At 44.4% G+C, this 17,420-nt stretch overlaps 1 protein-coding gene across 1 annotated transcript; it reads right to left on the reverse strand.

Moving 5' to 3' along the window:
• Positions 1–169: 169 nt before the first annotated feature.
• LSM12 (LSM12 homolog) lies at positions 170–11,274 on the reverse strand. Its single transcript, XM_083709963.1, has 5 exons — positions 10,863–11,274; positions 7,896–8,029; positions 6,014–6,123; positions 2,951–3,077; positions 170–2,345 (listed from the first exon to the last, which is right to left on the reverse strand). Exons 1-5 carry the CDS (start codon positions 10,981–10,983, stop codon positions 2,253–2,255), a joined length of 585 nt encoding a protein of 194 aa, XP_083566089.1. The 5' UTR covers positions 10,984–11,274; the 3' UTR covers positions 170–2,252.
• Positions 11,275–17,420: the final 6,146 nt, after the last annotated feature.

Genomic DNA, 17,420 nt, shown 5'->3' on the forward strand with positions numbered 1-17,420 from the left:
TACTACATATGGAGATAAGAGGGCTAATGCTGCCGCGCGAGATTTCACAGGAGAGGTGTATCCACTGACACTCCAATAATGTTCTGGTTCTTGACCCCAAATTCAACCCCTCCTTCCGCAAACACCATCTGCCCTTAAAGACAAAAAACCCACCAACACAAATGCTTGCTTGATGGTTAAAAAAATTCTGGGTTTTTATTGGTTTTGCTAGACAATACTAAAAAAAAAATCCCTCCATTCTGAAAGGCAGGGCTTGAATTATTTAAATTTTGATCCATTTGTTCTAAAAAACAAAACAAAAAAGGGGGAAAGGGGGAAAGAGATCATGGCAAAAAAAAATCATTTGTAAGTTCACCTTTATGCCCATGTTCAAGAGTTATTTACTTTCGAGAACATATTTCTAAGGTAAGGGTGTTTATGAAAGACAGTGAGAGCACCCAGACTGAGAGATGAAATGTAGACAAATCTAAAACTGGGATTTTTGAGGTTAAAGTCGATAGGAAAACTCCAGAATGCATTATAGCAATATGGTTTGAATGCGTACAATAGAATTTAACCCCTCTTGAAAAGCAGGCTGTATTCTGCAAATAGTTACTGCACTACTCACAGGGGTGAGGCGAATCGTTACCCCGCCTGCCCCCAAAGTAGCAGCATACCAGCATATTTGAATCCTCCACACAAAACCACTTCTGCACCTGATCTCAATTAGAGTCAAAACTGAGGGGCTACAGCAGACAGCCATTTTCACAGTGGCACTTACATCGCTTCAAGGATTCAAATATCACATAGCAATGCCACAAGGGAAATTGATTCAGTAGGAGCACCCAACCTGCACCAGTCAAATCCAAAAGGATTCACTTAACTATGCTGCACGGTAGCATGGTAAAAGATGCCAGGCAGGCTGACTGTTTCCTAAATGGGAATATTTAAGACCAGAGTGAGGAACCCGTGGCTCTCCAGGATTTATCGGACTCCCAATTCCCATCATCACACCCAGCCAGCATGGCCAATAGCAAAGGATGATGGGAGCTGTAGTTCCAACAGCATCTGGAGGACTAGAAATCCCCCAGCCAGGATTTAAGAGGAAAGAGACAGTTCAGCTAGACTGGGGCTGAGTGCTGCCATGTGTGGACTCGGCCCCCACCCCTCAAGTGCCTCTACAGCTCTTGGTTGGGCCGCAAGGGTGCCAAACACACACCATCACTCATAAGCTCCACCCAAGTAATTTTTACCTACGGAGTACCAAAGGAGCTGCCCACGAAAATGGCATTATCTGATCTCCCAATTGCCACGCCCTTTGGGAAGACTAAAACAACCCCAACAGTTCTACCGTACGGTGTTGGTGGTCAGGGACAGTGCCGACCCGGTGGTATCACTAGAGGCCATGTATGGAAAGATACCATACAAGCTCAGCTAGTGACGAGAACATGAGGAGGAAGCCTGCGACTCAAGTGCATGCCCTCCAAAGAGTATATAGCCTGCTGAAGCCCTCACTTCAGCATACATCTGATTACCAGAGTTACACATACGAACACTGACAATGAAAGGCTTGATTGTTCAGCATGGAGATATGTGTGGGGCTGTTTGTTTGTTTTTTTCTGCCATGATCCCAGTTCAGAGTACTGCAAGAAGCAGAAAATATTTAAAGGACATTTTATATATATATATATTTATTATATATATACTTCGAGATAAGAAAAATAAGGCTAATTCAAGCCTTGCCCTGTGCAAACAAAAACCAAACGAGAGATCGCCACTCACACAAAGGTCCCGATTACATTACCACAGTCAGCTTGTTATCTCCTCTTTTCTCTATTTCTTTTTTTAATAGGACAACTGGGGAGCTGAATTCTCCTATCGTTCAGGAGGAAGAGGGGCGGTATGGAATTGATTTCAGTTAAGCTATATATAAAAAAAAATGACCTGGGAGGGAGAAAAATCTCAAATACAAGACGGCTGACTGTTCTAGGGTTTGGGGGGAGGAACCGGGTGGGCAAAAAAGTAAAGAGTCTGTTAGTCAAGTAATGAATGAGTTTTTAAATTATTCTCTTGTTTTTTTTGAAGTCTAAAGTTCAGAAGCTGTGGGTCCCATCATTACAGGGCCGCCACAAAATAGAAGTGGACCCCCCCTGCCCTCCCCCGACCTCATTTTGAAGAAGTCTGTATCATCTGCTGCTGCGTGTTGGAAGGGCTCCCCCCACCCCCACCCCCCGCAGGAGCAATCTGTAGCAACCAGGAAGGGCAGGTGGGACTCAGGACGAGAGGGCGCTTTCCTTCTGTGTTGGCTGGACTTGTGAACGCTGCATCACCTTTTGGCTTTCGACATCTCTAAAATGTTTCTCGACCTGGGTGGAGAAGGAGGCAAGGGCGTTAGTGCCAGCCAGACGCAGCAGGTCCCATATCAAGAAACCTAACGGTGGATGACCTTAGCTGAACCACAGGCTACGGCGGGATTTACAAGGTAGCCTATAGCCAATGACGACTCTTCTTCCCGCAACTGCACAAAGAGCAGAGACCAAGGCTTTTAAGTCCGGCTAGAGCGTACGTGCCTCCCCAGTCCACTGCCACATGGGCAAAAGTGCATTCTGGGAATGTGCACACACACAAAGGACACAAAGGTGCCAATATGATGTTGCCACTGTCCGAAGTTAACTTGAATGGAACACACTGGAAATCCAACTTTTACCACAATGGAAATTCCATTCTGTTTTACGGACAGAATCAATAGTCCAGGTTTTAAACCACTCTCCATCTCACCAAAGAAACAGCACGCAATTGGGACAAAAGGATATCTTTAGCCAAAAAAAACCTAGCAGCGAATGTTGAAGGCAGGTGGGAGGCCTGGGCAATTCAATGCAGAGTATGGATGCTGGTACAACTTAAGTCAGTCTTTTGAGCCATAGCTCTTTCCTCCTACCCTCCCACAGTCCACAGGCATCGGTCTACTTACTATTTTGCGTACATGACTTAGGGCACTCCCCTCTTTGCCTTTACAGTTTTCCACTTGGTATGGAGGGGCAATGACAACTTCTTCCATCACGACTATATTCTTCTCTTGCCATTTACAATCTTTAATACTGCAGGAAGCAACAAAGGGTTCAATTTTTACCAAAAACAGTAACAACACAACAAAACTTAAGTTACTGAAAAGCAAAACTACAAAGAGGGAAGTAGGAGGTGGTTAAGAGCTGAGATGCAGCTACCCCAATGCCTTCCTCTTTAGCATTATTGTAGTACCAGTACCATGACCACCACTGCACAGAAATGGGGGCTTGAACAGGTCATGGTTTACATTAATATAAGAACGCCGGAGAAGGCTGTGGGAGACCATGAGACTTTATAAACAGAGGGAATGGGGCCAGGACAAAAGACTAAAGAAATCAGGCTGTGGTAGACCACAAAAGGATCCCGCAAATGTGGATTTCGAAGAGCAGAGTACAACATCCCCAATCCACTAGTCCAATTAAAAGCACTTCATTTCCTATAGTCCAGGGGTTAGCAAACTTTTTCAGCAGGGGGCCGGTCCACTATACCTCAGACCTTGCGGGGGGGCCAGACTATATTTTGGAAAAAAAAATATATGACCGAATTCCTATGCCCCACAAATAACCCAGAGATCCATTTTAAATAAAAGGACACATTCTACTCATGTAGAAACACGCTGATTCCTGTGGATTCTAAATCCGTCTGCGGATTAGAAAGCAATTGGGCCATATCCGGCCCCCGGGCCTTAGTCTGCCTACCCATGCTATAGTCCATTGCTGCTCCAAGGTCTAAGCGCCATGTTCAGATGGCAAGGGAACAAAGAAGAGTTTCCAGTGGACACCTCAGTGGTGGAAATGCCTCCCAGACAAGACTCCAGAGTCCAAGACTGTGCTTCTTTTGGCATTATGCAAACTATAAGTTTAAGAGACTGTTGGGAGGCCCAGCAACCCATTTTTGTCCCTGCTTAGTCAAAACATTACTCCACCCCTGGCATCACGTCCCTAGGCTGGTTCCATCCTGACTTACACACACCGAGTTCAGGCATATGACATGGAGCCCCTATACACAAGCAGCTGTTTGTGCACAGCAGCCCCTCTGACATCTGCACTCAGTGCAAAGATGTCAGGCAGCATGGCTGGCCAAGGGATGAAGTGCCAGGGGCAACACACCAACACAGACCTGCTTCATCGTGCAGGTGTCCTACACCGGGTAACACATAAATAGGGCTAGGAAATTACTTCTCTGGTGATCAGTCCAGAGCTTTGTTCAGCAGTTATTAGCACTCAATTTGCTGAAGTATCCTCCTGCCAGCAGGGGAGAGTTGTTTACTTGAAATCATCTATGTGAACTTATTTCAAGAACTGTCAGCAGAAAGAAACTGATTATCGCCAGACATATCATTCCACGGCTAAGGAAAATTAAAAAAACAACAACGGGTTTCCAGACTAATCCACAACAAACAATAACTCAATTTGCAGCAAGCATTTAATATAATAAGCAAAGCTGAAAAGGGGCCCATATCTCCTTTCCAGGTTTATAGCCTCAATTAACTGATTTTTTTAAAAAAGCTCGTATTCCAAGTTGGTCTTTCAAAATATAGTAACTAGTCTAAGCAATCCTCTTTCTCCCAATCAACTGAATTGCAATATTGTATTAGATGATATACAACATCTGCAGAGTTGCATTATTTTACTCAAAACTTTGCAGAGCTACAGTGATTAGACCATATTAAATTATTCTTGGGGGGAAAGGAAGTGTTTAAGGTATTTTAACTACAAACTGTTTTATAAACAGTTATAAAACCTTCACTGGTAATACATTTCAATAACTTTTCAGAACTTATCACATATGAGGTGTCTAGAAACTGAGCACTATTTCTAGCATGGCCTCTGTTATGATTAAGAGGCAATTCTAGAAGCCTGTGAGACAGGAAGGTGTATTTTGGAATCTATGATAAATAAGCATGGTACTTAAGAATATTGATAATGCTATTCATCAGGTTACAGCTGGTTCTTTTCAGCTGTACCTATTGTATTTGGTTTGTTTACGGATGTATTTTACTGCTTAATGGAAAAGCATTCTTACTGAATCCACCAACTGTTTTACCATACTCAGTGATCTTTCATTGAATTCCAATGAATTAGCGAGCCTTATTTATTAACATGCATTAAACTGCATTATTTGCATGCACAGCAGATTCTAAACACAGCATCTGTATATGTAAATACATTAAAAAGTGCATGTGATTCAGGTTTTCATGAGTATGTTATTACACTGTGTATCACTCTTATACACGTTTTGCAATACAGGAACTCCCCCTCCAAAAAAACAAGAATGATTTCTGTTCGCTGGGTTACATTTTGTAGTGGGGGTTTACATGCAGATCAAGATGTTAGACACAACACTTTTCATTAGCGAAGAACTATAAGCCTCATGGAGCGCTATTCAGACCATCCATGTAGCAAGACAAATGCAACAGCTGGTCAAATTTCATATTATCATCCTCCCTAGAAGACTCTTTTCAGTGTTCAAAGTATCCTTATTGGTCTAGAGCAGTGTTTCTCAAACTTGGGTCCCCACTTGTTTTTGGACTACAGTTCCCATCATCCCTGCCCACTGGCCCTGCTAGCTAGGAATGATGGAAGTTGTAGTCCAAAAACAGCTGGAGACCCAAATCTATTAGTCTTCTTGGGACCCCTGATGCAAGCCACGTGAGCCAGGACCATGGCTATGTTGCATTAAAGGACAATCTACACTACAGTAATCAAAGTTATATGCACTCTGAATAAATTATCTACCTAGCACATTCTGCTTTGACTGGCCACAGGCAAACAGGTTTTCAAAGAATTAAAAAAGTAAGGAAAACATGGGGAAAAAACTTCCATTACCATCTGGTAGAACCACATAACTTGGCAATGGGTGGATGCATTTGACAGCGATTTCTGCATTTAGTAATTGCATTCAGGTCCCTGCCCCTCCCCAGCTGCCTTCTAACTCCACATTTTTCCTTCCCATCCCTAATACTTACGTCTTGTGTATAGTCTGGAAAAGCTGCTGTCCTTCCAATGAGACCCCAGCACTAATTGCATATGCCTGGCTCAGCTTTTCTTCCTTCTCCATCCGTGCTTTGTTCGCAAGCTGGAAAGGAGATATCAGAAATGCAGATATCTTAATTTTGGATCGCAAATGGCTGCAGACACTCTAAGCCTCAAACACAGTTCTATTTGAAGGAAAACAATTTTTGCATGACAGGGGATGCAACATATTTCATCTCATGAGCAGACACACCCCAGCCTCTTGTGTACCCTGCCCTCAATGATGCAAAGCACACAGTAGCTCTCTGACAGGCACCCCCAAACTCGGCCCTCCAGGTGTTTTGGGACCACAACTCCCATCATCCCTAGCTAACAGGACCAGTGGTCAGGGATGGTGGGAATTGTAGTCCCAAACATCTGGAAGGCCGAGTTTGGGGGTGCCTGCTCTATGGAAATCACAACCTTTGGAAGTAATTAGATTTTTATTAATGAAAGAAAAGGAATTGGGTAAACAAACACAATCCATTACACTACACTGTAGTGCAATTTGTGGTAGAACTTGGGTTATGAACTAGCCGGAAATACATACAGACATGCCTTGGTTTTTGAACAGCTTAGTTCCTGAACGTTTTGGCTCCCAAATGTTGTAAATTGTTATGATTTGCGGGTTATTTTTGGAAGACGAACATCCAACAAGGCTTCTGCAGCTTCTGATTGGTTGCAGGAGCTTCCTGCAGCCAATCAGAAGCTGCAATTTGATTTTCGAACGTTTTGGAAGTCGAACAGATTTAATATCTTAATTACTTAATATCCCCAAGTATAGAGAACATACTTTTAAGTTGGCATATTCTGTTTTTTGAACAACACATGCCAGTGATGAGGAATCCTCCATAATGGGGGCAGAGGTTTTCCTCCCAACGGATGAGAGAGCCAGGATGGCCAAACGCACTTAGCAAAATTATAACGCTGTACAGACAAGCCTGAAAGGCAGTAAACATTATGGGAGGGGAGAGAGAAAGTATTTCAGCATGATACAGCACCCATTTTGTTTGGTTTTATGTGATGCCCTAACTCACTCCTCTTTTTGGAAGGCCAAATGGCTTTGCTCTTAAGCCAATGTGCTATTTCTACTCTCATGATACAGTCCATTGCCTTTTAAACTGTGAGGAGATTTACATTCATTAGAGTGAGCAAGATGCATGTGTATGGGAGCCTTCTTTCAACCTTCCACATTCCAGCCCTAAATAAACCATGTGTAGAAGGGCAAGACTTGGGGAACCTCTAGCCACTACACAAAACCTGAGTCTCTTCTCATGGCTCTTGCAATTCTTTTTTCAATTGCTTCCACACCAAGGTAACCAGAGCTGGGAGTTTGTAAGGGAGAGTGAAGAAGCTCAATACTGGGTCACTTTGCAGGAGACAATCTTACAGGGGTGGAAAGGGGGTGCTAAGAAATAAACAGTAACTACAATCTTGTAGATGTGAGGCTGCTCATGATGGGGATACAGGTAGATGAGAAACCTGTATCCTAACTAAAAGGCATCAGCTAAACCAGATACAACTCTCCAAACTTAAGTTCACCATTGTTTAAAGCAAGGGCTGTTTTATTTAATTTTCTTTTCACTGTAACCAGTTACAGACACTCCCATGGCAATTCTGAACTCTCTTAAAAAATGTTTGATAGTATAAAAAGGGGCATGTGGATGGGTTCGTTGCACCAACCAAAGGACTGCAATATGGCTAACCATGCCATGCTGAAATTCACAAAGCAGACAGCTTGGTTAAATAAATAGAGAATGTCATGCTATTAAAGGTGTTAAACATGCTCCAGTACTCTAATTGGCAGGAAAACCTACCTCCAGAAAGGATGCTTACCTTGCTAACATTGAGAGAAGCTAAAGGTGGGGGGGTTTCTGTACGGTCATTAATTATTTTCACATCTGAAACGTACTGTAGGTTTATAAGCAAGATATCTGCGTGGTTAGGTTTGCCACTTGACGAAGGGCATTCTGGAGGAAAAGATCATTAAGGAAACAAATCCAAAAAATATATAATTCAACAGCTCAAAGAACAAATACCATTTGAAGGAAGAGTGTTTACCCATGTAACGCCTAATTGCAAAGATCCACTTCCAAGGATGTTTGTAGTCCCATGAGTTTCATGCTTGAAGTTTATGGCCAGCTGCTCTACAGGTGAAGTTGTTGTAAACTTTCTGTGCAACAATATAGGGAGCATGTTACAATAGGTAACATATTACTGTAACATGTTACCACAAAGCAACACTATCCTGTCTACAGAACCACCAGAGAAGGGTTGGCTCACTCCTAATTCATGACAAATTTACACCCCAGGGATGTGAACACAAAACATAGGAACAGGTAAAATATGAATGTTCAAAGTACTGGGCACTTTTTTAGGTACCCAGAAGACTGCTGGTATTAGTTCCTTTTGCAGCTTGCTAGTCTCGCCATTCAAACTACCCAGAGATATACTGGTGCAAATGGCTTTGGGATGTTTTTATTTGAACAGCTGTAGTCAAATAACCCAGAACACGCATGCCAGTGTTACTTATAAGGCAGACCCATGCTGCGCTCAGACCTTTCAAGTCCAGCATGCCATTTCCCACAGTGGTTCAACACAAAGCCCACAAACAGGACAGGAAGGCAACAGTTCTCTCCCACCCTTATTCCCTAGAAACCACTACTGAAAATCATGTTGCCTCTAAACGATTCTGCTTCACTGGATGACCCTGGGTGTAATATACAGCCATTAAGATTAGTAGCCACTGATGGGCTTACCCATCATTTTAAAACCTTGTTTTAAAGCTAAGCTAGAGGTTACCACATTTTGTGTTAGATACTTCCTTAGTTAACTATGCACTGTGCAAAATAGTCCTTCCTTTGCTCTGTCCAAAGCCTCAGCTTTCCATTGGATGACAGCAGGTTCTTATTACGGGGCAAGGTGAGAACCTTTTTCATACCCGCCTTTCCCAGAACACGTAGAATTTTATAAACCCAACTTCTAGAAACAGAGGACATATGCCAAGCTCAAAGCATGAACACTTAACTGGGCTCTCAACAACAGACACACATATGAGCACCCTGCCCTGGCACACGCCATCCCTGGGAGGACCCATTAATTTGCAAAGTGATGGATTCTTGCAATTGGGAACCAACAAAATCTCAAGTACCTAAGCCCAATATGCTTTATAGCCTAGGGAATCTACTTTAGGTACAATGGCACAATGTCCATACAGACAAAATTGAGATTATTGCATATTGCCTCTCCCTATTTCTAGCTCAAATTCCCCTGCCTGCCTTAACCATGTGGTCAAGTAGTACATCTGCATTTATATTAACTACAGTCAACAACTGGTGACAATGAAACACATAACTACAGTTAAAGCAGGGCTTGAGAGCGAGGGGAAGCATGCAATCACCCTTTCATGTCTGAATGGTCACAATGGACTTCTAATATTCCCCACTTACACCCCCCCCCCTTATTGCCAGCATGGAGAAAGAAGCTACGGTACATCGATCTTAACATTTCCCAGGGATGCTATCCAAAACCAAAGCTCTAAAAATTCCCCAATAAACATGTGCAGCAACATAATCCAGCATCAAAACTTCCTCCCTGGCCCCAGGTGCATCAAGTTCACCAAATCCTTATCTTGGTTCCAAAGACATTTTTTGGGCGAACTACATTTTAGGCCCTGTTTATTGTTACTGCCTGAATGTGCTCAACACAGACCCCAGGGGCTTTGTAAGGAACACATCAAGCCTTCTTCAGCACTAACCTTATCTCAACTGGCATCATTGTGGGCAGTTAATACATATCCCAAACCTAATCAGCATGTTTGTAGCACACACATGCATTACTTTAGGACAGCCATGTTAAGTATTTTAGATTAACCTTAATATGTGCAAGTCGTTGTCTATCATAGAAAAGGTTCATTTCATTTCAAACACGTTTTTCAGCGGGTTCAGGCCGCAAATTCAGGCTATACTACCCACCAACTGTTGAGAAATCACCTGAAGCACATGCCTCCATGCGGCAGCCCTGAGTCAAGTTCAGAGGGGCTTTCCCCGTCTTTCGTAATATGGGGATATTCCAACACTTGGATTACTAAAAATCCTGCCCTGGCCTCTTTTTCTACACACCAAAAAGCTGTTTTCTGACACATCCTACCACCCCAGCTCCAATTCCCACTTCAGCCTTCCTCCTCTCAATAAGGCTGCCACCAGCTTTCATTTTCGCTCATGCCCAGGAGCACCCTTTTAAGTTTTCCTTTCCTAGATTTCACCTAGCAAGCTTCCCTAATCCTCCATTGGAAAAACAAACAAAACAGGATTATTCCCCACCTCCCTTCAGTCTCAAGGTCCCTGTGGCTCACGAGAGGCAAGATACACCCTCCAGGCAGCAAAATATACCCATATCTCTCTAGATCTATCTAATATAACATACACATATATATATATTGAACATACACACACACACACATATGTATTCATACATACATACACACGCATACACTCCCTTTTATGCTAACAAGTACCCCCCCCAAAAAAATTTTATTTCGCTCCCCCCCCCCGCCAAAAAAACCCCACGCCGGCGGTTTCCCTCCGTCTCTGGGTTCCCTACACCGCCCCCCCCCCAGCCAAACCTCCACCTTCCCAAACACAACCCCCCCGACTCCCCCAGATCAGGCCGACCGAGGAAACCTCACGTGCCTCCTCCCTCCCCGCGAACATCCACCAGCCCCATTTCCAGGCCAGGGCCCCGGCAACCAGCCCTCGCCATGCCCCCACCCGCCCCAGCACTTCCACGCAAGCAGCAGGATACTGAGCGCCAACATCTTGCTGGTGTAGTCGAAGGCCACCACCTCGCCCTGCAGCCGCTGCTCCTGGCAAGTCTGGCACGACACCTGGCTGCCCACACTGAAGTACTCGCCCGGGGCCGCCATCTTGTTTCAGGCCCAGGCTGCGGCGGCGGTGGAGGCGGCGGCGGCGGCACCCTTCGCGCCCCCGCTGCGCCTCAGCAGCCTCTGCCGAGGGGGTGGGAGCCGGAGGGAAAGGAGGGAGGCGGGCGCAGGGAGGGGAAAGGGGGCGCCGAGACTCCACCCGGCGCGCCAAGCCGGGCCCAGGGCGCCTGCTCGCCTCCTTTCAGCCCGCCTGGCTGGGTCAGCCTAGGCGGAAAAAAAAAAGGAGGCGGAGGAGGGAAGACGAGGAGTGGCCAAGGCGACGGAGGCCCCGCCTGTGCGTCGGTCGGTCGGACTCCCCTCTCGCACCCACGCACGCAAACAACGTCACCGCGTAAAGGGAAGGCGATTGGCTGGCCACGGAGAGGGGAGGGGAGGTACCAGCAACGTTCGGGAGAGGGGAGACAAGGGAGTAGAACTCGCGCGGTGCGTGCGTGGGTGGCTGGGCGGGGCGAGGCGACGTCAGGAGGGCGGGGGGAGGAGGAGAAGCCTAGTCAATGGTAGAATCGGGAGAGGGGGGATACTCAAGGGTCATCTAGTCCAACCCCGCCGTGCAATAGCGCGGCTTTGGGTCCCGAAGTTGTGTATGGGTTGCCCAGGAGGTGCGTGAGGAGGTGGAGCTGGGCAGAGGGAGGGTTAGAAGCGCGGTGGCCCACGCTGAGGTCAGAGGCAGGATTTGTGTTGGGGGGTGGGGAGCTTTAGTTAAGTATTTTTTATATATTTATTTGCTTTATTTAGGGGAGGCAGCTAAACAAGCTATAGCTTAGGGCCCCACCCTCTTGGACGGCCCGCCCCAAAAAAAGTAAAGGGGAAAAAACTGGATGTACATTTCCAAAATAAAATATAAAAAACAAATAAAATAAAACCTACATACAGCAACAGTGTTTTGTGTTGTGTAGTCTGCTCCCTAAAATATCACTGGTTTGCTCATTTCTATATATAGGGCGCCTACATTCTGCATGGACTGGTTGTAACAATTACTTTGATAAAATACATATTGTGTTATGTGCAAATGGCTTTCGATACCTATTAGGTTCATAAATTACCATATAGCATATATTCAACACAAAAAAGTGACGGTTTGTTGGTTTGTTTAATTATAAATTTTTATACCGCTTTATATTTTTAATAAAAATCTCAAAGCAGTTTACAGCATATTAAATCAATCAATAAATAAAACAATAGCCGGGGGATGTTCCTCCGGCCTCATGAGGAACCTCTTTGTAGGTCTGGGTGTTGACAAAGGACAGCTGGACATATAAAGGGCCCCATCACCTTCAGTATCTTAGGGCCTCATCAGACCTAAATCCAGCCCTGCCCACCCTGGCTACACCCGTGCCTCAAGGGATTTTGCAGCAGGGCACTGTAGGAGTTTGATAAATGCAAGTCAATATGGACTGTTGGCTCTGCGTCCTTATAAGTGTGGGTAGGTTGTGTGGCGCTCTGGCTGCACCCCTAATAATAATTAATAATTTCTTTATATCCCGCCCTTCTGGCTGTGTTTCCCCAGCCACTTTTCACAGCTTACTAGCATATGAGGCAAGGTCAAGTCTGCAAAGTCTGTAGGAGCAGCAGATCCACATGTGATTTTTATTCCTCACTCCCCCCCTTGTTCCTGATATAGATCTTCACCCACCCCTTAGTCCCTGGTGGGGAAGGAGATGCCATTTTGTGGTTCGCCTCAGATAGTAAAATGCCCTGCTCACTAGGGAGCAAATTTCAGTGAAGTTCAGACTTTTATGGGGGGGGGGGGAGAGAATGGGGTTGGCTCTTACAGCTCAACTCTCCATTAAGGGATTCAGTGTCCCCTAAGTCCTTTATTGGTCAGGGAAAATTGGATGGAGGCAGTGAAAGCAAGGAAAAACTTTTATTTTTCTGTGGCAACAGTGTCTCCCCCCCCCCACACACACACAAAGAGTTAAGGAGCAAGAACAAAGTGTGCAAGAACCTTTAAAGACTTTAGACATCGCCCAAACCCTTAACAAAAGACCACTCAAAAGGCATCATACACCGAAAGAGATGGTCTACAACAGAAATTTGAGGGTGTGTCTTGTCTCCTGTCTGACAAGATAATGGTCACTGATTGCATTACCTGGCCAGTGTGGCCATCCTTTTGACATGGTAAATACCTCAGTTCTTGAATCCAGGTCACAGGCTTGCCCTATTCAACACACCCTCAAGACAGGATTTGAACTATTTGTAAATGATTCGAGGGGAGTTAGTGAGATTGCTCTAGGAAGATGGTTGCTCTCAGTTCTGTTAAAAGTGCTGAGACCCTGTGCCCTCTCCAAAATTGTTGGAGAGACCAGGATATGGTCAATCACACTTGCACCATGAGGGCCAATAAAAGAAAAGAAACCTCCTGACCTATCCATGTAAGTACCATGCAGGTTGTACAAATTATGCTTAAAGGCAATCTCCAGTAATGTACTATCTGCCTTATTCAGGACCTTATCATCAGAACTCCAAGGGATAAACCAGTCTGCCTCTGGTAAAAACTGGGTTTTGGAGCCATACGAATTGATGTCGCTGCCTATCCTAGCATTAAAGTCACCTGCCAGCAGGATGTTCCAGTCAGGAAATTCTATTTTGGCCTTCTCCAAGCATGACTCCAAATCTTCCCAGATTTGTGTTGACTGAGAGGAAGTACACACGGGGGGAATATAGACGTTGAAACATAGAAAATCTCCTCCTGTGTTATTGGAGATAAGTAAAATCTGAAAATTGTTGCTCTTCATCCACTGCAGTTGTCGCACCCTGTACCCTTGCTCTATAGGAATAAAAGTGACCAAACCGCCACTAGGTCGGCCATGGTTATTTAGTTTTTTCGCAGGGGTAACAAAAGCCACATAGCCCTGTAAGTAAGGGAGATGAGAGTCTAGGCACCAGGTCTCTTGTAAACAAATAATCTGGAATTTTGAGAGGAAATCCAGAAAATCAGCATTGCCCTGCTTAGACAGCCAGCCCGCCACATTCCACGATAAAATGTGGAAATATGGTGGTGAGGGGAACAAAGGTAGACTCCTCCGTTTGTTCTTTAGGATGATGGAATGAATGTTTTTGTAGAGGTGGAGTGAGCTGTTAAGATCATTTATGGTAGGTACTAGCCTAGTGAGTTTTGTTTCCCTGGCATGGTGTTCCCTCGCTGTATCTGTCTTTCAATCCTCCACCTGAATGTCATCTAAGGATCCTGAGGCGTCCACAAAGATTGAACCGTTCCTACTCATCGGCATGGCAAGATCAACCTGGTGTGTTGTTGTTTGAGGTATTAAGGGCTGTGTGGGAGAACCCACTTCTTCGGGGGACAGGAACCGGCACTGTGTCCAGTGGAACAGCGAGCTGGAGCTTAAAATTAAACAACACCTGCACTCTACTTATTGGTTCTGAGAGACCAGTGTCTTTTACCTAACTTTGATCCTTTTTCACTATATCAGCGGGTCTCAGAGTCTCTTTTTCCATTACTTATAAACACCAGGCCTCCCAAACAATATAACAAATCGGGGGTCTGGTTTGACAAAGACTGCCGGAAGCTAAGATCCCTGCTTAGGAAACAACAAAACAAGGTAAAACAGGAGAGGACTCTGGCATCTATGGTAAATTTCCACAGATGGCGCTCTTACTATAAAAACACCTTAAAACTCAAGAAATCCCTTTATAGGAAGGAACAATGGGAGGCACTTGATAAGGCAATTAAATTGAGAGACGATAGAAAATTTTGGGCAATAGTAGCACAGGGAGTCTCATCCAAAGGAAAAATTGTAAACAACAGCATTCCATCCGATGTGTGGTTTCAACACTTTTCCCAGCTATACACACCCTCAAATACTGCTAATTCGAGTCCGTCCCTCCCATTGAAGAACGATCATCTAGCTAGTTGGGATCCTGTTACGGAATTAGAGTGCCTACAGCTAATTAAAACATTAAAAAATGGCAAAGCTCCTGGTGAGGATATGATCCCCCCTGAGGTATTTAAATCAAATGCCCAATGGTGGGCCATCTTTTTGGCCAAACTTTTTACGGCAATAAACAACACATGTAAAATTCCAGCAAACTGGAAACTAAGTGTGGTAGCCCCTATCTACAAGAAGGGAGATATTCAAGATCCAGCAAACTACCGCCCTGTAAGCCTTCTGGACATCGCATACAAACTTTATACCCGGTACTTATTAAACAAGTTGGTAGACTGGGCGGACCATTCTAACCTGTTCAACCAGGAACAGGCAGGATTTAGAAAGGGCCACAATACGATAGGTCACTGTATGGTACTACAGACCCTGGTAGCTAAATATGCAAAAGCGTATAAGAGCAGACTCTTTGTGGCCTTCGTTGACTTGACATCTGCCTTTGACTCAATCTGTAGAGATAGACTATGAAAAAAATTATATGAAACGGACATTGATAGACGGCTTTTAAAAATCCTCAGAGAGTTACACACAGATACTACAGTCAAAATCAGAACTGGCCCATCGGGAATTCTTACGGACCCACTGCCATTGGGGAAAGGGGTCAAACAGGGATGCCTGCTAGCCCCATTTCTTTTTAACTTCTATATAAACGACATTGTCCAGTACATGGCAAAGTACAAGTCATCGGCTCCAGCCCTTGAAGGTATACGTCTTAATATATTGCTTTATGCCGATGACATGACTTTAATGGCACTCACCCGAAGAGGCTTACGCAGCATGCTGGAGGGGATCGCAGCCTACTGTTCCCATAACTCACTAAAGATAAACTATGACAAAACAAAAATTGTGGTGTTCAGTAGAGCTCGCCACGCCTTTAGATGGTCTTTAGACGAACATGTGATTGAACAGTGCCCTTTTTTTAAATTTCTGGGTGTTACATTCCAGGCTACATCTAGTTGGTTAGCCCACTTTAAGGCTGTAACCATCCTAACATGAAGAACAATTGGTGTCCTGCTTAGTTTCTTCCATACCCGGGGAGGTCAATTGGTGATCCCGGCATTAAGAGCTTTTGTTGGGAAAGCTATTCCCCAGATGTTATATGGGATAGAACTCTGGGGGTGGAACCAGAGGCTGTTGGAACGGCTTGAAATTTTGCAAAATTATTATCTCAAGAGGATTCTAGGCCTTCCTCAGGGAACCCCAGCAGCTTTTTTGAGGGTGGAGTTTGGATTACCCTCTGTGTCTGCCAGGGCCCACTTAAGATTCCTACGATTCTACATCAACCTTGCAAACACTTCAAACATCTTATTGGCCAAACAAGCCTTTGTATCTCTTCAAAAGAACACCACTTGGCGTCAAAACCTATCTGAGATCCTGGTTAGATACACCCTTCCGGAGTTTAATATTCTAAAACTGTGGAGCCCGGACAAAGTTCGGGAATGGATCCTGGAGAGAGACGCTCTCTTAGATATCACAAAAATACAGAACCCAGGGTCCTCTCACTGGTTTCCCCGACTGAAAACAGTCAAAACCTGCGCCAATTACTTGGCGAATATCACCAATCCCACCCTTCGGAGAGCTTTCACCATGGCCTGTTTTCAAACCATTCCTACGGCCTATCTGTCAGGCAGATATGCAAGAATCCCAGTAGAGCAGCGTATATGTCCTTGTCATATGAGAACCAAAGAGAATCTCACACATTACATGTTGTATTGTCCCATCTATTCGGCCTTCAGGGATGCGATGTTACAAACCATTCCCAAATCAATAGTCAACTCTGAGGACCAAGTAAAGTTTTTACTGGTGGACGCTGATCCACGGATTTCTCACGTGGTAACGGTCTTTGTGGTGAAGGCTATGAAAACTAGAGTATGGTTCCTGGATGAAAAGGGGAGGTCCCTCCCATTGCTCTCCTAACCTGTTGCTGTATCTTCTTTCTTGAATGGTGGGGTTTTTTTGGGTAGTTTCCTTGCTGTGACAGCAAGGCTTGAATTTTAGCTTATTTTTATAATTTTATTGTTTATCTTTTAATAATGTTTTATGGTATTTTGTGTAAAGGCATGGACCTCACAAATTTAATAAACTTGACTTGACTATTTGTAAATGAAAGGGCTATTGGGAAAGGTTTCCCAAATATACTTTATTTGCAGAGGAAACATTTAGAGTTTTTAGGAGAGCCAAGATGGCTTCAGGATTGCTCTCCTGTACTATTTCAGATGTGGTTTATCTACTTACACATGTGTGTTTACCTTGTGCACTTATGAACATGTTATTTTTGAGACCTTAGAATTCTTATCATGATACCAGAGGCCTTTCTTCTATGCACAGTTATAGAGTAACGGTACAATCCTAACCATGTTTGCTTGGAAGTAGATCCAAGGAAAGGCCGAATGTGATGGGTGCACAGGTTAAATCCTGCTTCTTTGCCCGCGCGCACCAATTCCTAGAAGGCACCAAAATGGTACAGTTAAAGCAAAACAGGCAAAACAGGCAGAAGGAAAAATAAAAACTATTAAA

This window comes from Podarcis gaigeae, assembly GCF_964106915.1.
Source record: "Podarcis gaigeae genome assembly, chromosome: 13".
NCBI classification, from domain to species: Eukaryota; Metazoa; Chordata; class Lepidosauria; order Squamata; family Lacertidae; genus Podarcis; species Podarcis gaigeae.